Source organism: Seriola dumerili, unplaced genomic scaffold, assembly GCF_002260705.1.
Source record: "Seriola dumerili isolate Sdu_G_001 unplaced genomic scaffold, Sdu_1.0 BDQW01000134.1, whole genome shotgun sequence".
NCBI classification, from domain to species: Eukaryota; Metazoa; Chordata; class Actinopteri; order Carangiformes; family Carangidae; genus Seriola; species Seriola dumerili.
Window position 1 is genome coordinate 2,220,514 of NW_019174389.1, and position 27,177 is coordinate 2,247,690.

Consider the following 27,177-nt stretch of genomic DNA (forward strand, 5'->3'; position numbering starts at 1 on the left):
CATCTCACACCAGCTTCATATCCATCTTTCCACCTGTGTGTAGAAACATAGCAAAGCAGACATTCCTAGAGACTTTACAGGACAACCTCATTGAGATGGACATTCTGGCATCAGCACGCCATGATGCCTCGTACAACGACGGGTATGTTGCATGTTTGCTATCTGGCTCGCACTACTGTTACAATCTGCTTTGCCATGAAAACAATTGTGATGCCTGCGCTATTTTCCCATCAAACATCCTCCGTTTTGAAATGCTGTCAATCATCAGTGTATGTCTCCCGCAGTGCGAGAATCTTTGCCCTGTTTGTTTCATCCCCGTTTAATACAACTAACAATTTGCATTAAGTCACATTGTTGGATTCTGTTGTTTTTGATTTAATGTTAAACATGACCGCTTTATGAAACACACTTGCCCATGTTATCTCTTGTCACTAGAATAGGATATGTCAGCGATTTGTCCTGATATTTATAAATAAAATATGGTCTCGGTGACTTTCCACATCATACATTGTAATGTGACATTCAATCACGTTCATGTCACTGTCGCTCGAGAGCTTCTTGTAAACTTGTCAGTGGAACGGCCTTGACAACAGAGCCGTTGCCACCGACTCGCTGATGGGCTGATCATATGCACTTGGACATGCAGCTCTACACATGTTTTCTGAGATAGCCAGCCATGTTCTTCAAGGACAGATAAATCTGCTCAATTCCATACTGCAGCCTCATATACTGTAACTCTCCCCTGGACAGCCTTGACACATAGTCACGGGGAGTCACTCTTCACTGGGCTGGTGTGAATACATAAACAAGAGCCAGCTGCGGTCACTAGTCCTATAAATTAGATTTGATATTGATTCACAGTATCGACTGGGCAAAATCTAGTGTCTAATTGTTCTTGCTAATCTACCAGCTGAAGGGACTGCACTCGGATAGACAGTAATCTACAATATTGTGATCCCTGAGAAATGGGTTCTTCTGTTAAGACTAAGAAGAAAATGTGTTTTTTTTTTTTCCAGGCACTTCCTGTTCAAACCAGGTGGGACATCACCAATGTATTGCACAACATCACCAGGATACCCTTTGACCTCCAGCACGGTGTACTCGCCGCCGCCACGCCCTCTGCCTCGAAACACCTTCTCCCGCCCTGCCTTCAGCCTGAAGAAACCCTATAAGCACTGCAACTGGAAGTGTGCTGCTCTCAGTGCCATTCTCATCTCAGTAACACTGCTGTTCCTGTTAGCCTACTTTATTGGTGAGTCACCTCTGATGCTCCCACACACCAGAATGGGCACCTCTACCTATCCGCCTCCAGCCTCACCCCTCACCCCTCACTTAACTGCAGACACGGGATGAGTCCGTCCTCTATTGTGTTCCCTCTGTCATCTGTTTCAGTAGTGTTGAATCTGCTCTGCTCTCCCTATATGAGCACAGTTATATATGGTCTCACAGATTGACTCCTCGCCCTCCTTGTCCAAAATAACATTATCATTCATAGATTGGCTCGACTGAATCTGCACAGATGGGCGATCCAGTTGTGAATAGGTCAGATAGGGAAGGAATTAAAAAGACATCACATGAGAAGACTGCACATTTCAAGTATTCATCTCATTTGATTGGAGATACCCAGGTCTCAGCTGGGTAAGGACTATCAGCTATGATATCTGAATCATACTATTAAATCAGATCTGCGCTTTCTGAATGATTTCATTCTCAAAGGGAATGATATTCCTACCTGATAATAGTGTCTCTTATTTATTCTGTGTATTATAAATAAGAGACTGGTTTATACAGGACTGTTGACACAACATGTTAGTAAATTGTCAGAGAAAGCAGTTTATGAAGCCACTGAAAATAGAATTTAAAAGAACATGTAAGTGGATTCTTCAAGTAATTGCAATGATGTTGTTACTTCATATTCACCATAGGTCAGATAGTAAACCAACTCTGTGTTCTTACATGGATTTTATATTGATTGTCTGTCTGGCCTGTTCTTCATAACAAATCTTCCCAAAACCTGGTGTTTGAAACTGGTGTTCCCAGCATTTTAACTGGCTAGAGGTTGAGTCACTATTGTTAAATCCATAAAAGGAAAGGAAAATATTTGTTGTTATTATTTTAAACCAAAAGGAGATACAAGGGAGTGCTGCATCAACAGTAATTTAATAGTGTGGCTGCTGAGGTTGGTTTCTGGGCAGTTAAGGTCACATACTAACAAGTTTGGGTGACTTAAAGACACCACATGTTGATTGAAGTAGTGCAATGAAACTGGCTAAGGTTGGGGATGAGGATATGATGAGCAAGACCAGAATAGATGGGAGGGATGACACATGGGACACAGGGTTACTGCAGTGCTGTGAGGGGAGAGAAGACGGGTAAAGCTTCTCAAAATGTAATGTCAAACAGGTATGAGTGGTTTAAGCTCTGGATTTAAATTGTTGAATATCTCTGTTGCCTCAGTTGGCAGACAGTTCCAAGGATGTGGTGATGTGCTTGAAAAGCTAGCAGTATCATTTTTATTCAAGTAATAAAAGTTCCAGCTGGTCCATTGTAACAAAGGAGTTGATACACACTTCTATTTAATATATTTTACCATATAATATACATCTGATTGGCTGTGGATACCTGTTTAACATATAAATGGGTTCACTTTTGAATTCAGTCTCGCACAGAAAAAGAAATAGTTTCTCACATAGAGGGATGTTGAGAACATTGCAGTTCATTTGTATGAAGTCAATGAAAGAACAGCCAGATCCTTATGATGGCCTTCATCAGGGAGATAAATGAATTCTTCATTGAGGACGTTTGTTATAGATATGTATTATACAATCAGGGAAGCTATCGTTTCTGTTTCTCCTTGAGGCAAAACGAACTAAAATCTGATTATTCTTTCTTTTTTTTTTTTGTCACCAGAGCCTTTTAAATGGTTTCATTTGAAATTCAGAATGGCACTCGATTATCTACGTATCCAGCAATTTTAAATCAATGATAGTGGGTGTGAGCAAGTTCTGCTTTGGCTTGTTTTTGGCATCAGCCATGGGGTTTGGCTGTAGAAGTAGAGATACAGTATGTGTCTCCTGTTTACTGCTTGTGACCTGGCCAAAAGCCAGAGAGCACCATCAGCCTGATAGTGCTTAATCAGGCTGTGTAATTATACTCTGCAAAACTCAGACCATCTCCCGATGCACCACAAGTAAACATGTTGAAGACCAAGCCTCATCCTAAGATCGGAATTTCCAATCAAGAAGGAGGGCCATATTTAATTAAAGGCTGATGAGAAAATACATTTAATTTGAAGTGCAATTAATTATTGAGGCCTGTAATTGGGAACTCTGGGTGAGATGTCTAATGAACCCAATTATGCCTCATGACAGATGTTTTGACTTGTAGCATGTTTTTATTTTGTCGCAGCTTTGTAAATCAACACATTTTCAGATCCAAAAAGGTCGGCGGGTTAAAGATGGCACCATTTTCTCCATGGTTGCTCGCTCATTACCACATTTGTCATATGTTTTAAGGTCATCAGTATCCTCCTGTGTTCACTACCATTCACCCTGGGTAGCTAGCCAAGGACAAAGATGTTGGGCCCCAGAAAATTTTTCACTGCATTATCAGAGAGGAAAGCCTCCCTGCAATACAGATTTTGTCTCTTTGTCCATCTTTAAGCTCTTAAAAATAATATTGTTTTGTTTGATTTGACTTTTCATTATTCCTGTGTGACATCGACACTGGTGTTTAATCTAAATGAAAAAAAAATGCTCATGGAAGTTTTAGGGAAATATTCCACTGCTTTTATTATGAATGCTAAATCAGTCTTATATTTTACTATCGAAAGACCAACAATCATTAAAGTAAAAAAAAAAAAAAAACTTAGTCTATTCATGCAGGTACTTCTTTTTATTGGTAACAAGGAAGCCTTTTTTCTCCCATCTCCCATTTTTATCCAATTTAATCCCACAATACGGTTCTCAGTGTTTATTGCAAACGTTACATTCAGGCTACATACCCATAGCTAGGTCTGCTAGGTTACAATAATATTTTCGCAGGCTAATATTTTCTGTCAGAACAACTGTTTGTCTTACAAATGTGCCAACATAACATTGTATGTTCTGTATGGAGGCAAAACAACATGTACCTTTATGTAACTGGCAAACATCAGTTGAAACAAACATCCACTTATCACCTTATCACAAATGTCACTCTGGTGGCACTGATCTTCAGGCTGCACTGAACTGATTCTCAAGCTGCACAGGCAAATTAAAAACATGCCATTCTATTACATGCTCACCTATATGCCTTTCAATTTTGTTTGATCGTTTCTTTTTATTATTATTATTATTGTTATTAGTATTTTTTTAATCAGCCAGTCCTCACTTCAGGGAAAGAAGTACTCTCGGATGCATCATACCACCCAAATTACAGACACAGTGATGACAAGAATGAAAAGCTTGTTTGTTTATACACAAAAAATGAACATTTCAGCTGAAGCATAAATTAAATGAGAGCTATTAACTGGTTAAACTTCTATCTTTTTTTTTTTTACATAGAATTTTCAAATTTTTTAAATTAAATTCTTCCCAGTCTGGATGTTGCAAACATTCTACTCTTCTGAAGGAAGAAAATACTATAGCTCAAACCCAGACATGGTGATTGCTAAAGATCGTGGCGATACACTGAGAAGTCTACAGTTCTAAGTGTTGACATCTGAATCTCACATTTCATATCATTCAGTGATATATTTACTTCAGCCTTTTACAGTGCTTTGTTTTGAATAAATACAACATGTCAGGGATGAACGATGTGGCTCTAGGCAGAAATGTGGCTTTAACTTTATAACTGGATATTTGAAATAGTGTTCAAATGAATATCATCACAATATGATAATGCAGAAATTGGTGAATTAAACCATAGACTGGCAATTTATTTAGGATCATTTACGTTTTTATTTTTGTATTGTTTTTTAAATAGATTAATTAGCCATATGGTTAAAACATTTTTCACACCAAGGCTTATGAGACTGTTCTGTGCTGTCTTTTTTTTTTTGAAATACCTCCTCATAGTTTGCTTTTTTTAGACACTCACAGTATTTGATGATTTTGACCACTAAGATAAGAAAAAAGGTTCTACTCATCATAGCTTCCCTTGAAGTGTGCACTAGTTAGAAAGTGCTCTTCAGATCAGAGGATAGAAGCACAGGAATGCTGGCAGATGACCCACAGCAATAAGCGCTGACTTCCTCAGATTGGCTGAGAAGTCTTCTACTACAGTACCTCTGTTCCCTAATTGGCACATGGCGTGACCCAACTTCCTGCCAAGAGATAAGCGAAAGGAGGGCACAACATGTGCTCAGGACAAAATGGGCGATGCTACGAAGAGCAGTACTCTTGACAGGGCAGTGATGTCTCTGCCAGTGGCCATCTCATTAGAAGTACCTTGTTATTCCTACAACCTGTCTTCATTTCGCAGCCAATTGCAGCAGCCTTCTGAGTGTCATTGCACAGTGTTTGCAAAGTTTGAAAAGTGAGCAAAACAAAATCAGGAGGCTGTTCACTGGCTCTGGTCCAATGCTCTGCATATCATAGATACCAAGAAGGCGCTGAAGTAAATCTTTAAGAATGGGAGGGGGGGGGGGGCCTCTTCAACCATTTTCCATTAGAGGCCTCAGGGACGGATGGGATGAAGAGCGAGGCTCACAAAGACATGATTACGAGGACACTTGGAACGACACCGTGCATGGTGACTTTGCAATGGTTCTGCCAGCGACATACACTAACTCTTTTTCCATTTCGCCAGTCGATGTAGAGCTACAAATCAAAAGGAATGTTTTTCTGGAGCTTACGAAATGGCAAACAAAGCCATCTGTTTCTTCACTGGTTGTCCTCCACTGACACAGTCACTTCCAGAGGCACTGGACGGACACAGAACAGATGCTGGTATTGCGGTTGAACTTTCGTCATCTTAGGGAATGTTTGTGTTGCATTTTCTGCTGATAACCACAATAGTTGCTACTTAATCACAAAACCATATCACCGTATATGTTTATCTAGTGTGCATCATGAAAATATTAGGTATTATTAAGTATTCTTTAAACATATCGTACACAAATAACAGATTTATTAAGAGCGAGCTCTTAAGATTTGGCCCATCTCTTATAGAGATCTAAATGTAGGAGCCAGGCATTGGTCTGATGTAATATTAAAGCCTGCAAATCAATCAGTGCCCTCCAGACCTTTTTTTCCCTCTGAGATTTGCTGTCCTTGGTCTGAGTAGCATCTGTTTCCGCTGCACATTGCTGAAAGATTCACAGAGAACCCATTTTCACCTCCATTTATTCAAGTGTTTCCATGAAGAAGTTGCCCTACAATTTGTAAGTAACATATGCTAAAAAAAATCCTTATAATTTATGATGACATCTAACAAAAAATAATACAGGTTTGTTTTATTTAAATCTTAAACTTTACTTAAAACTGAAGTCTGTAGGAAATGTTTGAAAGAGCACCACCTTGTAGAGTCCTAGTCTGCTGCCACACTGAAGGAAGAAAAAAAAGCTTTCCTTCGCAGACATGAAACTGCAGGAAATGGAGCAGGTCCTGACTGAGATAAGATGATTCACTGAGAGTTTGTTATATTGTTGGTGAACTTGATTTTAAGAACTCATGGTCAGTGTGTTCTTACCACCCTCTCTAGCCTTGTGGGATGACTGCTTAACAAAATGTGTACATTTGACTTTTGTTTTTGTTCACTTGTTAATAGGCTCAGTTTACGTACATGAATCACATACATATATGCAACAACAACGCCTAAAGTATCTGTACAATCAGCCTCCGTTGTTATAGATCATGCTTGTGTAATTGTATTATAGTAAGATGTTTAATCTTTAAGTGCCTGTAATGATTGAGTCATTCTTTCTGTTTGAACAGTCACTGAAAGACTTGCTGGTGACATGAGTTAGTTGATGCTCTTATGAAGGAAAAGAAAAAGAATGAAAACGCACTTGAAGAAAACAACACTGAAAGGACTGGATAGGTCTTAGTCCAAGCTACGGTCTAAAACCGTAAGATAATTTCACTCTTTATAATTGAATTGCTTGGTTGTGTACTTGAGGAGCTGAACAGAACCAACAAACCAATGAAATAGCTATATTGAGTTCTGGGCCTTTTCTGCTGACTGTTGACTTCCAAGGTGGTTTTTGCCTTGCTAAGCTGGTCTTGTCCATTCTCTTATTGGTGATCTGTCATGGTCAGCCCCTCCTCCTCTGTCCTGCACTCTACTGCCATTGTTCCAGAGGACATTTCTTTTGTCGACCTTGTAAAATATCAAGCATGCTTCATCCACTGTGTTCACACTGAAACACCCCTGGTGTCTTCCTGCTGATGTGTTTTTTTTTTTTTTTTTCCTTTTGTCCCCTAGTTTAGTTTAGTTTAGTTTAGTAGGGGAAGTGAAAGGCATGGGGTTGGAAAAATGACAGGGCACTGGGGATGGTTCATGCCAATGCTGGTGTGGGGAGACAGATGTTGTCCCGAGGGGTCAGGATAGCATTCATCTTCTGATCGTACTGCTCAGCACTTTAGAAGAAAATGCCATTAACCATTAAACCACGTATTGTTCTTTGTTCTTTAGAATTTACTCTCTGTTCCCCATGTCACAGCTGTCACCTTTGGATAATTATCCCGAAGGAAAAAAAAAAAAAAAAGTTTAGGGTGTTACCTTGTATTTAATTTATAGAGGATAATTATTTGCTGAGATAAAATGCATTAAAAGTTACCTATATAAAAAATAATTCTGATGTTGTCATGTGTTTAATATTTCAGTCATGCACCTTTTTGGATTAAACTGGCACCTGCAGCCCATGCAGAGACAGATGTACCAGCTGTCAGAGGACAATACAAGTGGTCTGCCTTTTCCCACTGACCTGAGTTTGCCACCACTTGGCAACACAGGCTTGGAAATACCTGACCGCAAGGGAAAAGATGAAAGTAAGTGCAATTTTTTTTTTTCTTTTGTAATTTAAGGATAATCTATTTTATTAAATACAAGTAGTCTGTTTTTCCCAAATAATACTAAAATATACCAAACTAAATGCAGTTGATTTTTGTTTTCAGGGTGATTTGCATAAAGTAGTACACTGTTGCATACACATCAGAAAACACTGCTCAAGGAAAAAAAGTTTTTTTTTTTTTTTTCTAATCTTAAAGTTTACAGATGACATTTTGAAGCTCAAGCAAGTTTGTTATTATTTTGTCACGCAGTTTCACATTGTGTTCATTCGTCTCCATGGTATGCAAAGAGATCTGCTTTGTAATCCTATGAAAGTTGTTGTAAGTGGGAAAGTGTTATTTGTTCCTGGAGGGAGAAAATGGGACAGCTTAAGGGACTGAGTATCCAGGGGCTGGAGGGGGATTAGCCACTCTGTCCCCTTCAGAACGGATGTGATCCTTTCATCTCCTAGCCTGGGCTGCCTTTCCTGGCAGCCAAAGAAAGCATGTGCTCACCCCACGGTACCAACTGCTCGACTCGAGGAAAGTTTGCTCTGTTCCATTCCTCGAACAAATGGGCCCAGATTTAACCATGTGATTTGCCACTGGCAGACTACAATAGGTAGAAGATGGGGTCATTACCATATAGATGAATCCAGGAGTTGTCTTTGTCATTTACCACATTGAAGAAGGTGTGTTTAGCTAACAACAAGCATGACGACAGCTGAGCTTAGACCCTGCATGGCAGCCGCTGCTGATAGGAAATCAATAGTCATAGTTTTCTAAATAAGTCTCGTTCTGCAGTGCTTTCATCTGATGTTTTATCAAGGTGATGCAGATGTGTACAGGTTAGAAATTCAGCGTAGTTCTGTCTTTCTGAGTCTTGTCTTTCCATCAAAGCATTATGTTGTAGTTTAGCTTGCAGAACAACAACCATTTATTTAACCATGAGGCCCATTATCACCGGCCTCGGCTTATGATTTATTTAAACAGCCTGATGAGTACACCATTAATGTGCTGCATAAATACACACACACCCCAACATGTGGAAAACGAGCCTGTGTGCTGTAGCATTATGTAAAGCCCAGATCTGGGAGTGGGGAGTGTGTCCTGTCTGCTCTGATAAAACCCATTGCTACTGATGGACTTTTGAGAAGACTGCCATCTGCCGTGCCACGTGTAACCTAAAGCCGTGTCTGCCACCAAGTCCTGAGGGTAGTTTGTATGGGCGTCTGCTTTAGTAGACATCGCTGCTGAAATTAGCTCATCTACATGGGCAAACAGATGTTGCCATTTCCACGGAGTCCAATATAAGTTGTATTATGGAGCATATGGGCAATTTTTTGGCAGAGAATGTGCTAGTACCTGAGCGGGTACAAGCATTAGAGATCCCTCTCTACTATAATTACAATTTTCACTTTTATTACTTTTACTTTAATTATAACTGTATTTCATCGCAGTACTGAAGCACTTGTATTTTCAAGTATTTTTGGTACCGTTTCCACACCATATGTTTAGTCTTTTAAATCATATTTTTATTTACCTTGATCAACAGGATTTATGAAATGTGTTCAGACAGATCATAAAAAAACAACACATGCACCTTGTTTGAGCAAGCCACATTAACACAATAAGCATAGATGGATTGTGGGATGTCAGTGTTTTGATATAATATCTAAACATATTTTATCATTTAATTTTGAGCTTGACTTTTTTTTTTTTTTTTGAATTTCAGAAGAAATGGCACTAAACACTTCAGGACATAACTACAGACTGATGTCCAGATCATTTTTACTTTTGTACTCTCCCCTCTTCAAGAATTGTTTCTGGAATTGCTGGCAGTGGTCAGAGGGGTCATCCATTATATTTTTTTTCTCTGGCTGTCAGCGATGTGATTGAATATCTGTGATATGGTCAGACTATCATGCTTCAGCAGACAGACTCACTCTGCCCTCCACATGCTGGATTAATGGTGTGATCTCTATGACCGATTTACTTTGTGTGTGCAATGCAGGCAAATTGGACAGCTTGTTCCCAGATGACAGCTATATAGATATGGGCGAGATTGACGTGGGGCGCAAGGTCGCGCAGCAGATTCCTCCTGGTATCTTCTGGAGGTCCCAGGTGTTCATTGATCATCCCATGTACCTGAAGTTTAATGTGTCCCTGAGCAAAGATGCCTTAGTGGGAATCTATGGAAGGAGAGGCCTACCTCCATCACACACACAGGTGGGAAATACTCGTTACAGACACTCATTCATTTGTTACCACAGTATAACTATTTTGTTCTGTTGCACTTATTACTTGTGTCAAAGCAGAGTGTGAAATCTAAATGCTTTGGAGGCTTTAAGTTGGCGTATTTCAATGTTTTCTGTAAGAAATCATTATGTTTTGTTTGTGAAAGACAATAGTAAATTGTAAATGTGATTCTGTGTGAAACTATTTATAATCATGTCTGTGTAGTCTAAGGATTCAGCCTCTTTTTCCCATTCTTCCTCTGCCACAGAATATAAATTGGGATACTGTTTAAAAAAATCTATCTAACCATGTAGAAACGTGTCATGAATACAAACCAATTCATAAATCTCTCTATTGTATTATGAATCACTTTCTTTGTTGCAGAAAGGATTTATGGCAAATTTCTTTCAGGTTCAATATCATCAATGAATCACACAAAAATACAGGGCTCAGGGATCGAGAGCGGGAGATTTTTCTTTACACTAATTTCCCATCTATGTGCAGCACAGAATCAGATATATCATGTGATTAATCATATCCTGCTGCTTGGTTCACAGAGTTTAGATTTCTGCTGTAAATGTAACTGTAGTTCAACAAATTGTTTATAGCATGATTTTTGTTTGCATTAATGCCCAGTGTGATTTATTTCTCGGTCAAAAGATCATGTTTGTCTCTTCCCTCTATTTTTACTTCAAAGAAAATAATCTAGAGTGGAGTTTTTGCTCTGTGACGGATTACACATAGAGTGGCAGATGAGTCAAGATTCCCTTCCTTATGTAGATGAAAATGAAATGCTGCCTTATTGGTATTCATTGAGTCACTACTGATATGAAGCAAATCGTTTGCAGATGTTATTTGGTAAACAGTAACTTTAAATTTTTTTTTTTTTACCCCAGGTTCCCTTTTTCACTTTAATAGTTTTAAACAGGCTTTCATATAAAATATGTGGACTATGAAATTATCACAGCCTATCCAACCACGATGTGCCGAGACTTACTCAAGCTCCTCTGGAATGATGAGTTATTCATGCAGACCAAATGATGCTCCGCTATAAAGAGGGCTGAAAGCACTCAAGTCTCACATGTCACTCTAATGGTGTGTCTGCGGTCCATCCATCAGTCTTTCTCACTTTCTGTGCATCTGTCTTCAGTTTGACTTTGTGGAGCTTTTGGATGGGCGGCGGCTTCTGGCCCAGGACATCCACGGTCTGGAGGGGCCTGTGGCTATGCAGCGGAGCCTGGTGCCCATCACCACCCACGACACAGGCTTTATCCAGTACATGGACTCGGGCATCTGGCACCTGGCCATCTACAACGATGGAAAAGAAACTGAAACTGTCTCCTTCCTCACTACCGCCATAGGTGAGCGCCCTGGGCATGACCTGCTGCTGAAACCTGTAATAGCAATCCATATAATCCCTATAATACCAACCAGCAGCACTCCACAGCAAACAGCCCAGACTCGGGGCATGAGTCAGAGATAGTTTTTGGCAGATTTCAATAGCCAAGGAAAGTGCAGGTTAATCAAGGTGAAGTTGAATATTACAAAAATCAGGACATCAGTGCTATCCTGCCATGCCCCTGAGTAGGGCATTGAGAGATCATAATATCCTCATTAGCCTGAGTGTTCCGAGCGAATCAGGGGTCCAGCTTCTGGGAACCATTTGCATACAATTCAAAGTATGATTGTACCCTCCTGCTAGTGCCATTTTTGATCATGATTTGCTCCAATTTCCATCTACTTTCCATATATCAAAGTGTGGAGATATTTCTCTCCTCTGACTATCTCTGTGTGGCACACGGCTGTGTTTCCGACATACGTCTTTCTTTGTGAAGGTGATTTCGTTTTGTACGCTCCTCTTTGTTCTCCCTAAAGCGCCTTTGATTAGCACTGCTGTATCAAGCAAGGTGTGAGAGGGCCCGAGGTGTCGACTTTCACAGGGATGGCAGCTGGGAGCTGTTCTCACATGCTCTTTAATTAAAAGCTCCTGGGCCAGAGTCCATCTGTGACAGGGGCTGTGCCAGGCAGCAGATCGATGAGAAGCTGTCCTCAACACCAATGTAACACCAAGCGGAGACAGGCAAGAGATGCACCATGCCCCCCCCCCTGCTGCGCCAACAACAGCTGTAATTCAATACTTAATATATGATATGACACAAGCAGGGGGAGTCAGGGCAGCATGTTTACTTATTTCTTTTTGACTTGGTGTGCATGGAGGCCTCCTGTGGTTTGCATCAGAGAAAACACAACTACATAAGGTATTCTGTGCAGCGGATGGGGATGGGAATAAGGATAGGATGGGGTGGGGCAGAGTTAGTCAGAGCTAGAATTCTGCCTCTGTTCATTTGTATCGGAGCCGATCTGCCCACAGGAGCTCAGAGGGAGGCAGAGGGGCCCTTTCTAAAATGGGTCACCGGTTAAGTGCCCTTCAGCAGAAATTGAATCTCACCAACTGCCTGAATTGTATTGAGCCGTGGAGGGATGGAGTTGACCTTCAAATAGAGTAGCCCAGGTATAGAAATATATGTGAACAATATCCAGAACAGGCGCACTGAGAGACACAAGCAGCATTGTTTATAAGACACTAACAGTAAAAATTGTTTTAGTGCCTCTGACAGTGTTGGTGGGAAAAAAAATGTCTGATTTTACCGCCAGCGAGGCACCTTGTGCTCTTCACATGTATTAAATGAAATGTTTGCTCGTTGCACATACCCATGCCATAATACATCTGGGGGATAGAGCGTCCCTGTCTTTAATCTGGGTTACTCCTCATTACTTGGCTGGGGCTCCATGGCAATGTGAAATGTGTCCTCCTGAATGTTTTGTATCACAGCCCTCTGGAGCATGAAGCCATTTGTCCCTGCTGCCTGGTGCCAGACATGCTTCAACCCAGACATGGCTGCCTGTACAGGGGAGGAAAGCAAAGAGAAGCAAAGACCCAGCACCAATGTCTTACTCTATATCCTGTCTCACTCTATAGCAGAGTCACTCTCTGTACACAACCGCCCATCATTCAAAGGTGCTGAGCATCCTCTGAGAGCATGGCAAGGCGCTGATTAAACCTGCCTACTGCACGCTACTCTGTCCTCACCGACTGGAGAGACTCGCACAATAGTTAGCTCCCCTGATATGAAGGGTAATGAATTTCAATGAAGCTCTGCTTGAATCCATGATTTATGCGTTGGCCTATGTCGAGTGTGTGGCTAAGAGATATTCATGGCCTCCCCTTCATGCTCTCAGAGGAAACACAGGCAATAGACATGGGGAGTGCGTAGTCTGCTAAACTGCGTCAGCATTCAAAATGGGAGCACTGCAGTTCATGATTACTCAATTAAACATGTTCAGTTTGTTGTTCACCAAAGAAATACCCATGATAGATAAAGATGAGATAACCTTAATTAGAGGCACATTAATGTCGAATGACTGCCTGCTTAATATGTCAGAGGAATGCAGTTTAAGTCAGACCTCTCAGTGCCTTGCTAGGCGAACATTAAATTACAACCCCACTTAGGTTTTTCGTCCCTATGTGCATGGCTGCAAGATTCACACCAAGAATCTCTCCTGCATAATTGTACTACTGGGAGGAATTTCTAATGGCAAGTGTATGCACACACACCACACCTAATTTTCCTAACCGTTACCCACTACCCCACCTACACACATACTGCTGGTTTCCCTTGCTCCAAGCGAAAAAGCCCAGGCCTCCCACTGTAGTTAGCTGTTGTTGTTGGAAGCCATCAAAACCCCACCAAAATGCTGATTTGCCTCCACCACGCCGGAGGATAGTCTCCCCTGCATCCCTTCACTAACCCAACATGGCAAAGGCAAGCCTGCAGCAGAGAAAACATCAGCAGCATTTCTCTGCTAACTGCCTCTCCCTTTTCACTGTACCTCTGGTCTGCCTCTATCTCTCTCTCCCTCTCTCTGTCTGTTCTCACTGTCTTGCGTTGCATCCTCAGTGATGATTGACTCTCCAGAGTAAAGGGAAGCTGAATCCATGGCTCACATTTCTAGCCTTTTGTGGAACACAAGAGATTCTTTGTTCAGTAGGTTTTGCCTCAGAGCTTCTGCTGCCTGAAGGCAATGGACAAGACTGAATATTTTTCAGCACCATTTCAGGCTTAATTCAGTGAGCGTCATGTTTCAGAATTCTGCTGCTGTCGAGCTCCTCAGACATCACTGGTCACTCTTATTTAAAAGCAAGTGTCAGAACATGGTGGTAGAAATTATTGTTTAACCAGATTCAGTCAGATGGATCAATAGAGGAAATGATGGAGAACGTTATGCATGTTTCTGCTTATTGTTTGTATCACACAAAAATGCCCTCAATTTTGAGGAAGCAAAGAAAGATTAAGTAATAAAGCACACAATCAATTGGAGAGTCCAGGTAAATCACAATTAATGAGAGTACAAGATGTAAACATTGTTATGTCAAATACAGCATAACTTCCATTGAAAATGTGGCTTCTCTTTATGGATTTCTGTGCAAGTGTTTTTAGAAAAAGGGAAAAAACATTGGTGATATTTTGGGAAACATAAAAAATAGGGATCTGAATGCAATCCCAAAGCACTACAAATATATTTCTACATCAGACCTCTTAAGGTTTTATTTGAGTGGTTGAATGGTTAAGAACACAATAGATCCACGTCTTTTCTTCTTCAATGACATGGGGGTCTGCGATTAAATAGCACACTACATATGAATATATATATATATATATATATATATATGACCACAGGTAATTCAGCTTGTAGCCTAGTGATGAATAGACAAATCAGTTACATAAAGTAGTATGCCTGGCCTGCTCATTGCTTCTGCGAATACAAATAGAAGACTGAAAATCAGACCCTAGAAGAAAATATGATACAGTAACATTACCCATGGCGGTGGGGAAAACTAGGTTCCAGTGTTGCTGACGCTTTGAATCACCAGGTTGCAGTGTGCCATAAAAGCGTCAAGTTAGGTTTGTTGAATGATGTATGATATCACATGCAGTGCATTCAGAAAGAATTTATTTGCTTTGTGATTTTTGGTAGAAGCCCAGATGATCAGAACTTGTTTACTCTTTTAGCGAATTCTCCCAAACATTAGTACCACTCAAAATGTTTTCCAGTGAAATAGAAATGTTGACAGGAATTTGAGCCTGTGCTTATCACTGTCATTAGCAAAGGAATAATAATCAACCCGGAGAAAACGAGTGGGAGGAAAAATTGTTTTTCAAACCACATTACTCAGAAACGCTCTTGATTACCCTCTTGCAGAATCTATTGATGACTGTCCCAGTAACTGCTTTGGGAACGGTGACTGTGTTGCTGGAACATGCCACTGCTTTTTAGGATTCAAAGGACCCGACTGTGGGAGAGGTGAGTCAATCCTTCTGTCATAATGACTTTATTGATCTCCATCATTCAGATACATAATGTTTTAGAGTGCTAACCAAATTCAATTCACTGCGTGACCAGAACAAAGGAATTTTAATCTTACAATTATTTTTAATTGTTCTTCAGATCCTTCTTATTAAATCTGGCATTGCTGCTCCAGATGATTCATTTTTTTTTACCTCTATAGCTCCTAATGGAGTATTATGTTACATATAAATGAACACTTGAATAAATGTATAGAGAAGAAGAGCTTTAGATTGAAGGACTGGTAATGACTCATTCCTTTGATTATTGAAATCAAGGCTGTATTTATTTTTTTGGCAAATTAAAAATAAATCAAAAAAACAAGTTTAGGCAATGTGTTAAAATGATATTAGTGTGTTTGTTTTGGTTATATCTTGACACATACTGCCATCTGTTATCCATGTGTTGATCAGCACCATATTTTACACTTTTCGTTCAACTTTTTTTAATTTTATTTATTTTTTCAACAGCGATTGCGAAGAGATTAGATATTTTTAGTTTGCTTTTGTTAGAATTTGGGTTACATTTTCACTGGATGCCAAAGTGAAATGATAATAATAATTTGTGCTGCATGTCGTACACCGGAAAGTAAACCTTTAATCATTCTGGTCAGAGGCTCATTGCCAGATTGAGGCTTTAGCTCACACTCGCTATTCTTTGAAGCTAGGGTTGGAGGGGTCCATTCAAATGGATGTATGCTGTGTGCTCTTTTCAAAGCTGCCTGTCCAGTGCTGTGCAGTGGGAATGGTCAATACCTTAAAGGTCGCTGCATGTGTCACAGCGGCTGGAAGGGCGCTGAATGTGACGTTCCCACCAACCAGTGCATTGACATCACATGCAGCAGCCATGGGACATGTATCGTGGGAACCTGCATCTGCAACCCGGGCTACAAAGGGGAAAACTGTGAAGAAGGTAATTGTTTTGATAAGTCATGGTAATGTATCCCAAACTTACAAAATTCGGCTTTGTATGGCTGCTCTAACCACCATCTTAGCTCGTTAGCACTTGACATTTTAAAAGGATACTCATAATGGAAATGGCTATTAAGTTGGTATGGCTTATTTAACAGTCAGTATGGCAGTAAAGACAGGACATCCGCCATGAAGAGCATCATAGCCATAACACTTAAAAATATGCATCCTAGGTGACTTTTCCTGTATAAATCATGGATAAAAGGCATTACTTTAGTCAAAACTGTCCATTCATAGTTTGAAATTCAGACACCAAGTCTGATGTTAATCCATTAGGAACTCCACATTCATGATGCTGGATAAGGCTTGACCAGATAAGATTGAAGGAGCCATTGTGTTTGTCAGCTCTTGAAGGCTCTCATTTCAAGATGAAAAATGGAGCCTGGGAGTTTGATAAATGGGGGTTTGTGACATCCATAGGCCCCAATTCTATTTTGGGTGGAGTGTTAGCCATAAGGAATAGAGGGGAATGTGGACGAGGGCCCTTTAACATTTTTACCTTTCTTCCGTGCGACCTTCAGCCACAATGATTAATTGCCAGGAGAGAGTTGCTTGTCAGTTAGCCTCTGATCTTTGTGCCTTGTGCCCAAACCATCTGCTAAGAGGCAAGAGATCCTGTTTGTCTTACTATAACGGCCTTTATATCCATTTATGTCATGGTAAAGGGGAGCTGCCATGGCGCGGCCTGCTGCTCTCAGTGGCTAGACATTGCTCCTGTTTCGCGGCCATTTGCCATCTGTGTGTACCATGCAGATATTGTCTGGTAGAAACAATGTCATTATTGTGGTTGCGCTATACAAAGTGAGCACTCATTGGACAACATGTCAAGGGAAGAGATACTATAAAAACAATCATTAATTTAATATTTGCATACAAATTGAACTTACACAGTGTACACTGATACAGCACAAGAGTTCCTCAGTCACAGTGATCTTCAAATTGTCTGTAAGCTAGTCAAGCATGCACCTGCCCCAGGCTTTTCTTTAATTCACCCCTTTTTCTCCTTCACAGTCTGTTAAAGTGATGGGGGGGGGTGCTTATTCTCAGTTATGAACTACTCATCTTCATTGCTTCCATTTTATATAAACATGCTCCTACTATGGTGCCTTCCCTCTTTGGGAGGAATGTTCAGTATCAGATGATGGGTCTGATGGGTCTGTGCCATAAGCCCCAGTGTGAAGAAAGCTTTTTAATTTGTCTCCAGTTTGAGAGAAAGTGGGCTTCCTCTCATCATCATCATTATCATCATCATCATCATCATCATCATCATCTTTGTACCCCAGCTGTACTTTCTATATACATGTGCTAAACCAGTTGCACTGCCCATTGCCTTTGTCACATTACTGAGGCTCAAATAGAGACAACAGGTTGCCTCTGAAAGAGGGTAACAGCAGGTGACTGGTGTGTCTAACATTGTCTCTTTGGACCCCTTTTCAGTGGACTGCCTAGACCCAACATGCTCGGGGCGAGGGGTATGTGTCCAGGGAGAGTGCCACTGCTTTGTGGGGTGGGGAGGGCCAGGATGTGAGAGCCCCAGGGCCTCCTGCATGGACCAGTGCTCTGGACACGGAGCTTTCCTGGCAGACACCGGAACCTGCAGCTGTGATCCCAACTGGACAGGCCATGACTGCTCTACAGGTGAGTACTTCCCTCAAATGAGAGAAAAACATTGGCAGAATTCCTTCTCACTGGCTGGTGCTGATTTAGCTGTAATTACCAAGTAGAAAAACATGAGTGCATTCACAGAAAATATTGCATAGGTTAAATTAAGTTAGGCTGGAAGATGTTTTTTCTTTTTTTTTGGGGGGGGGGGTTGCGGCGTGGAAACAACATTTGGGCTATCATCTTACATGCTTATGAAAGTATCAGCTTCTTAAAGATGGATGATTATAGACCATTGTATAGTAAACAAAAGATAGTTTCACTATGAAGTGAGTCAGTAAAGAAATAAAGAAACTGTGGTATAATACAGAAGTTGAAGATTTCACAGTTTTATCATAGCTGTGATCCTCAGCTTTAGCGATATTTCTCAGTTATGTAATCTCTCATTTTTATCACTCCTCAACTCCTGCCTTATAGCCATCACAATCTGTGAATATTTTACAGAATCTAGTATAATTTCTTACCCTTTAGTATTTTGCAACTTTAGCTTAATACCTCACAACTGGCAATACCATGTAATAACCTTGAATCTGCCATCAGTCCTTCCTGATAACATCCTTGCCTTTTATTTCACTGCTTGATTCAGTATAGCTTTGGTAATTGCAAGGCTCCTCACAGAAGTAAACATTTCTGATGATGCTAAAAGAAAATGGCTCACATAAAAGCCTCAATTATTCACATCATTGATCAGTTGGAGGTCCACAGCTAGCAATCAAACTCCGGTTGATTTTGCTGTAAATTTATTTCTTTTACGAATGGTTTCATCCTCAATCTGCACATGCTTTGTTGGCACCCACAGAAAGGAGGGGAATGCATGGCAGGGATATTGTCAGAGGCGTGATCTAATGCAACTTAATGCTCTTTCTTGAGTTCTGGATTTTCTTCATGTTGGCACAAGGCTCACAGCTGATGATAACTTTTTCTGCTCCGGAGGATTGTTCCCATTGTGTTCATTTTGTCCATGGGGAATGTTCTCTCTTGGTAGTCAAGAACAGGCTGAACGTGAGTTACAGTTTCACAGCTAGAATATACCTTCTCGAGTCTCTAAGGATGAAAAAAAGGTTCTTCAAAATTTAGCTTCAGCTCTGACAGCAGACTGTCTGCTCACATTTACCAAAGAAGTATTTTACTGAAAAACCTCAGTGAACTCAGTGGTAGATTGTTAAAGAGCTGTCAAATACAGGTATCTAACATTAGTGACTCACAGTGTTGGCACATGCAAAAGTTCCAGAGAAAAAACTGGGTTCTTTTCACTGTAAAGGCAGTTGAGGAATTTCAAAACTTTCCACACGTATAAAAGCTCATCTGACACTGTTTTTATGTTTTATGGTTATTCTCTGGCAGATTAAAGCTTCAGATAGCTCTGGTTCAACAGGCCTCTGATGTGTTGATAATCAGTGCATCAGCTCTGTTTTTGTAGAGGCTGATACAGTTGCAGCCTGCAGCTGCTTTCATTTAAACAACATCATTTGTATTCTCGCAGAATATTTCTGAAATGAGAGTTTTAGTCCGGCAGTAACTCGGATCCACGAATCCCTTTATATTCCAGGCAGACACAATGACCTATTAGGTAATCCCAGGGATTTTGAGGGAAATGGGCAGTTAGTCTGAGTCTGCCTCGCAAAGAAAGAGCTCTGTAAATGATGATGAGTTTGCTCTTTATCCTCCTTTATCCTGTTCATTGTAGAGCTTTCTGTGGTCTAATACAACACTAAGCTCAGTGGTGCAGTAGTACAGCTAGTAGCCTATAACCTTGGAGACTGGGGCAAGAAAAAGATGGAAAGCTTTCAATATATCTTTCAAGATTCTTTAATCCCCCCTACCCAATACTTTTAAGTCACAAACTCATTTTCTCATGTGGTTTTGGAACTGTACAACCTGGGCGTGCACAGTTGGTTGTAATGCTGTTACCAGTCATAAAACAATGCCTGAGGTTTTATGTCCTTTAATATGTGTGTTTTTATGCCATTTTTGCTATTCTCTCACCCAAAGGAAAGTTTGTTTACACAATCCTTTAGTGCAAATGGTAACGGCCATCATGGGGATGGGGGTATTTCTCACTGTGGACTCCTCTGGCCACGGATAATGAGGGTTTGCCTGCAGGCTGTAATTGCATCTTTATCACGTTAAAGGTTTCTCCTTTGTTCCAAGTGAACAGTTGTCTCACAGTCAGTTTGAGTCCGTTTTCTCTGACCAGTATGTGTTCCAATAATTCTGAGAAAAGAACTAAAAGGGTCAGTTTTTACATTTTATTTCAACATACGTGTTAATGAGCTCACTCAAGATGTTTATTATGTTCTTTAACACCTCCTATTTAACAGTGTTAATAGAGGATGTAGAACGCATAGTTCCGCAATAAATAGTTATTAGAAAATGATTGATGAACAGACTTCTGTAACTGAAAACTACTCAGATATTTCATGTTTGTGTGTGTTTGTGTACATGTTTTTGTTACCTCTGTGGGACCTTTTCCAGTATAAACACTGACCTTGTCCAGACCAGTAGTCCTCATAGGGACCAAAACCTGGTCCTACTGAGGCGAAATGTCAGGAGGTCCTGGTTGAAGTTAGGAGTAAGGTGTGAATTGAGTTTAGGTTAAATTAGGATTAGGATTGAGTTGATCAGGGTTAGGGTGTCCAGGCAATGTCCTAACAAGGAAACCAGCTTAACTGCTGCAAACATAACTCCGGGTTAAGATGTGTTTTTAGGGCTCAGGTCAGCATGAGGTTTAGGTTAGGTTGAGTTAAAACGGTCGTGGTGGGGGCTCAGTTAGGGTTAGGAACAAGTGTTCTAAAATGCAATAAAAGAAAGGGGGGGGGTAAGGGGCTAGGGAATGCATTATGTCAAGGATTGTCCTCAGAAAGACAGAGGTACAGGTTTGTGTGTGTGTTTGAGCAGTCATGAGGGGTACTGATTCAAATGCTGCTAGCATGCTGTACCTCTAAATCAAAAGTCAGATGTAAAATTAGCATTTGCATAGTTTAACAAAGTGCTGAGCTGTAATTAGCAGGGGAGAGTGATTTTTAAAAAGCTTTTTAAGCTGGTAATGTCGTGTTATGGTTTGTGGGTGAAAATACCCCTCAAATTTAATTTGTAGCAATGACAAAATAGGCACTGTAAAGGCAGTAATTGACTTATTAAAAGATTTTACCTCCAGTTTGGTCCCCTGTGGTCATATTTGAATTGGCTTGGCTAATAAGCTAGGAATACATCGCTATTGTTCCTCGTTGCCCATACCGCTAAGCCTCTTTTATAACAGAATGGTTAATAAAGAGGTTAACATTTCAATGAGATTCATAAGTAATCTGTCAGTGTTTAATTTCTTTGAGCCTTGGTCTTGTCATACTCTCCCCCGAGTTCATGAGACGTGGGTAATGTCCCAGGCTCTATCACAGCCTGTCAGGGAGGTCTTTCAGCTGCCACACAATAGCACCAGCCAAGCTTTACTGTGTCTCTCAGTCTCCTTCATTCCATGAATGTACTTCTTCCTCTGGCACACTGCACTTAGGTAGAATTAAAAAAAAACGGCATATTGACATCTCATGCCTCGAATCATTCTGCTGAGCCTTACCTCCCGCCTGTAGCCCACAGTAAAGCACGCGGCAAAGCTATGAACACTAAACGTACGACAAAAGGAAATAAAAATGTACTGTTTAATCAAAATGGTGGAGATGATATTGTTGCTGTTCTTACAAGAAGTTCCAGCTGTGTATTTTTTCATCTTCACCTCCTTTCTAACAGAAAGAGGTGAATTTACAAAGAGAGGAGGCAAGGAGAAGAATAAGTCTGCTAAGGCCGCCGCAATCCATGTCTTTTCTTTGTAATGGACTTATTAGATTTGTATTGTCAAAAAGGATTCCCCCTTATGAGGTGCAGGAATTTCTTTTCAGCTGCCATCAGACAAGGTAGTGAAGCGTGGCCGCCTTTCCTTGACAATAACTCCTGGATTTGTCTTTTCTTCACCCTTGTTGCCTTGTCCCGTCACCGCCTTGTCTTCCCTTTCCATTCCACTTCTACCCCCTCCTTCCTTTCTGTCTGTCTTCCCCCACTCTCTTTTTTGTCTTTTTTCTGTGTCCCTGTCTCCCACAGAGATTTGTGCAGCGGACTGTGGTGGCCATGGCATTTGTGTGTCGGGCACCTGTCGCTGTGACGACGGCTGGATGGGCACTGGGTGTGACCAGAGGGCGTGTCACCCTCGCTGCAACGAACATGGCACTTGCAAGGACGGGAAATGTGAATGCAGTCCGGGTTGGAACGGAGAACACTGCACTATTGGTAGGATGGGAAAAGGTTTTGGTTTCGGGGTGGGGGACTGTGTGTGTATGTCTGTGTGATTGGGAGGGGTTTGGGGGGGGCAAACAAAAGCGTAGGCTGTCTGCCTGCCTGCGTGTGTATGAGGCGCTGGGTGTGAGGGGAAGGGTCCAGTTGGAGAAGAGAGGGAAAAGCATGCTTAATTGAATTTGTGCAACTCGGTAAAGCATGAACAGGTTTACTCAAGGATCTGAGGCTTGCCTTCATGCATTTTAATGTGGGAATGTGCTAAGGTGTCCTTTCATTTTACTCACCCTTTTCCTCATCTCTTTCTTTGCCCCCTTTCCATTTACTATTAATTTCAAATGCTTACATGTGAGTCATTGTGGGCAGGTCAACCACCACGTTTAGCTCTATATTTATACTAACAATTGTTCTTCTGCAAACGCTGGCAGAAGTTAAGTTTTCAAGACCTTGACTGAATGTCAAGAGCTTTCTTGAAAACATCGACTTGCTTAAACCTAAAGTTCTGACTGAGTTTCCATTGTGTTGCCAGAGAGTAAAGTTGTTCAGTACTGTGTGTTTTGTAGTGGATTTGATAATCCTTTAGCAGAATATGCCAGCAGTGGCTCATGGGTTCATCATGTTGGCTCTTTTTATTTTAAAAAAAATCCTTCACAAAGAGAATAGTTAAGAGACAGAACGAGCCAATTTAACTTGCAATGTGTACGCATCACCTTTTATTGGGTTTATTACGACTATTTGTTTGTCCTAAGGAATTAGAGATTGTGCTGATATGTAAATACTAGCAACAGCAGATGCAGCCAAGCTGTTATCATATGTAAAAGTTGGCCTCCATGTTTTTGACCTATCTCCTCTGTTTGAAATGCCCACTGCCAAAAGGACAGCATGAAGAGATTTTTGAGTTATGGTGACGGATGTTCTGAGGTTTGACAGTATCATTGTTAAAGTGTAACAAGAGCTCATTAAGATGAGTCTTTTAATGTAGTTGGCTTCATGATGTTTGAGTGTCTGGACTGTCAAACCTCCTCTGAACATCATTAGGGACCATCCAGAGGACATGCTATGCAATGCCTGCTCTGCAAGATTGCAACTTTACCATTCTGTTCCTGTGTTTCTTCTCCTCTCCTCAATTTTCTTCTCTTCTCTTCATCAATTCTGAGATATTGCTGTTTTATTTGAATATTCCCAATACATTTGTTTCGTTGTGTTTCTGTTCCTCTATATTTCAGAGGGAAATATTTTTACTCCACATTTACTCCAACATTGTAGTTCAGGTTACTGAATAATATTTTACACACAAAGAATATGGCATCATATAAAATTTGATGCATTCTTATAGGTTAAATTACCCAAAATAATATATGTTTAAAAAAAGCTTCATATTGACAAGCGCTGTGTTGATACTATTGCAGCCTAACATGGTAACTCATTCATCGTCATGCTACGATCCAAATAGTCAACAAGCATCACAGAGGAAGTGGGAACACAATGGCCATCTCTTTCCCCTGCTGCCACAGCATTTCAGTGAACAGAAATTTGCAACCTCCACACATTGGAGTCAATAGAGAGATTGAGAATGCCCTAAAGGTTAGAGCTTTGTTACATATTCAAATAGATAAAGATAATTTTTCTCACAGTATTCTCATGCATAGCTTGAAGCAGAGCTGCCTGAGTGCAGAGCCTTGACTCAGTCTGTTAATGTTTTATATGCTGGCTTTACATTATTGATGGGCCTTTTATAAGTGCCATATTGAGATCCCCACTCCCTCGACAAGAATATTCCTCAGTGTCATCCATTAAGAAGCCAAAGATCTCAATTTAAATCAATTTTCATTATTGAAAGCTCTGCGTTGGCCTCAAGCCCCATGCTGTGGAGCACAGGAGGTCCGATATGGCCCCGCCATTGCCAAAGCCTCTGGTGACCTCATCGTCCATAGAGGTGTTCCAAGATTAAAAGCGCTTTTTCGTTGGACATCCTGACCTCCTATTTGATATTGCTAGAGAGATTTAAGGGTGGTAATATGTGCATCAATCACGTTGCTTTTGACATACTCCCCTGAGATATTCTGCCGATCCTGGCAGTTGATAAATGGGGACGGATTGAAATGTTCTTTCTGAACATATCACTTTTTTACTCTCTCTCTCTCTCTGACTCTTTCTTTATTTCTCTCTCTCTCATTCTTTTTCTCTGTGTTCCACCCCCCCTCCAATCCCTCACCCTCCTCCCCTCCGTGTCTTCTTTCCGTCTCCATCCCTCTCCCTCTGTGTTCGATTGTAGTTGTTGTGTTGCTTGTAATGCATGATTTCGCTTCATGACTGCACTATTCCTTTTTTTTTTCTTTTTTTTTTCTTTACCTTTTGTAATGTAAACTAACACCTTGCCTTGCTGTCTTGTCATGGAAGTGGCACTGTTCAAACCTCCCTTATATGTCCTGTCTTTTATCTCCCAAGCTCACTATCTGGATAAGGTAGTGAAAGGTATGGCATTCCTCCTTCCTTCTATTTTGCCCTCCTCCCATTGTAACTCCAGCCAGCATTAACAAATCATGCACACACACCATGCTCTTCCCCCCACATTGACATATGCAAACACTATGCACCTCTTGTTGCCCCAAACAAGTCATTCTAAAGATCTCCACCCCCCATCAACTTTTTGCCATATTGTCACACAGTAATCTCCACTTAGCACTTTCGCACCTGGTGAGTCAAGTTGTGCTTCTTCCTTTACGTGTTGAATTTGTGGTGTGTGTGCAGCCTCGCTTTCTCAATAGTGGGATGTTGGGAAAGGGGCTTCATAACCTGCGCCATGCATTATGGATGAATGTGCAGCTGTGAGCAGGGCCTGATAGGTGCTGAGGCCGCATCCTATCTAATTAAAAGAGTTCATGGTCTGGTTGGTGCAGGGCAAGCAGGGGGTGGAGGCTCTGCAGCAACACTACCTCTCTGCCTCCAGTACCCTCTTTCACTCTCACTGTGTCCTTGGTAATGGACCACCTGGCATGACGGCGGCTGCCAGAGGAGTCCTTCGAACACTTGCACCCTCACGTTTGGAGCTGTTACAGGCAGACTTGGGCAGAGCTCAGCAGGGGCTCCTCTCTGAAAGCACTGCCAATTAAGTTGAACTGGTGCCAACAGAGAGCGGATCTTTATTTATCCTTGTAATAAACATTCAGAGCTTGCTAATCATCTGTCTCCACTGGCCTACCCAGAGTTGTTTTGTCCATTTGCTCAATAAAAGGACGACTAATGCCCGAACATGTTCAGGAGGCAGGACACTTTCTAATGGCACTGGCCTTCAACAGCGAGTCCATTTCTTCAGGGAAATAAGGAGAAAATAGAGATGGGATTATTTATTTTTCTTAAAATTTTTAATGCTCTGCAATTTAATCCCCATTATCGAATAGTCTGTGTGCCGACGGCTTTCTTTTCTTATTTACCTATTGACACAGACACAGTTAAACGAAAAACCCATGTTTCTACTCCTGAGTGTGTGTGTGTAAAGTACAAATGAATGGCTGCAATTGAGGAAACACAATTCCAGGTTGCTCTTGCCATGTTTATAATTATAATTTGTTCTTGAGGGGACAGTCAACATAGCTAAAAGCTTCATTATATTTTGGTAAGAAACTTCTATAACAATATGAATATTATAAAGTGTCTGTCTGTATTAGACAGATAGGGGATCAGAAAGTGATTTGTCAGATAAACTCTTATTTAGTTCTGCTTTTGTTCTTTTTGTTTTTTTTTAAATCACCATTATTAAGGCATAAATGTGCAATGATATGTATAAATGTGGATTGTTCATTGAATCACGGTTGTATAAAAACTCATGTCATTATCTTCTCTTACTCTGTATTGCCACAACCAAAATGCAGCTGATGCATTACTCAGCTAACCCTGTGATCTACAATACTCATCTCTCCCTGGTGCTGCTTATACCTTTATCTTCCTAAATACTTATCTCTGTTTCTTACTCATCGCTGTGTCTAACCTTCAGCTGATCTTTCTCCCTTTAATAAATGTCTCCCATTCACCTCGCCCGTCGCCCTTTCTCCTTCCTTGCTCTCTCGTTCTCCCTGTGTGATGTAAGAGCACAGAGACAGCCGCCCTGGTCTCGCTAGTTGATAAAATGGGTCAGCTTAGTATTCTCTCTATCAAGACAGCTTGTTAACAACACAAACTGTGAAGAGACTAATGCGTTTGATATCTTGAGATGTTACCCTCTGCCTCAGCTTCAGCGAGGGGATAGGAATCATAAGGTACCAGATAAATTCCAAACAGCCCCAGAAAAATGGGCGAGATAATCCCCTGATCTATGCCGTTGTGAGGGCCTATCCAGAGTGAAACACAGGGATGCCTCACCTGTCGTTCTTTTCCAGCCTGCTTTTAGCTCCCCTGGGGGTCACATGCCTGGGAACACAGTTAGAGCAAGCAAAGCCCTCCCCTGCATAATGCCATCGAGCTCAGCTTTATCCACTTCCTACTATTTTATTTTGCATTCTGCTTCTGTTAATGACAGAACACACACTTTCCCCGAAGGGATAATCTTATTGATTTCTAAGAAGAGTCTGGAGACAACTTACAAAAAAAAGAGAGCAAGCACTGATATAGATCTGTTTTCGATAACTAATGCAGTTTTGATGCAGCTCATT

At 41.0% G+C, this 27,177-nt stretch overlaps 1 protein-coding gene across 3 annotated transcripts in view; it reads left to right on the forward strand.

The window, feature by feature from the left end:
• Positions 1-27,177, forward strand: part of tenm4 (teneurin transmembrane protein 4) — a 116,119-nt gene that overhangs the window by 37,448 nt on the left and 51,494 nt on the right. The window contains exons 5-14 of one of the 3 annotated variants that reach the window (XM_022748913.1): positions 44-142; positions 1,017-1,252; positions 7,809-7,979; positions 9,988-10,202; positions 11,362-11,572; positions 15,474-15,575; positions 16,335-16,529; positions 18,026-18,226; positions 22,340-22,525; positions 24,977-25,003. In XM_022748913.1, the coding sequence (XP_022604634.1) occupies positions 44-142; positions 1,017-1,252; positions 7,809-7,979; positions 9,988-10,202; positions 11,362-11,572; positions 15,474-15,575; positions 16,335-16,529; positions 18,026-18,226; positions 22,340-22,525; positions 24,977-25,003 (1,643 nt within the window). The remainder of the gene's footprint in view (positions 1-43; positions 143-1,016; positions 1,253-7,808; positions 7,980-9,987; positions 10,203-11,361; positions 11,573-15,473; positions 15,576-16,334; positions 16,530-18,025; positions 18,227-22,339; positions 22,526-24,976; positions 25,004-27,177) is intronic. The other 2 variants (XM_022748912.1, XM_022748914.1) reach the window with 2 other exon arrangements.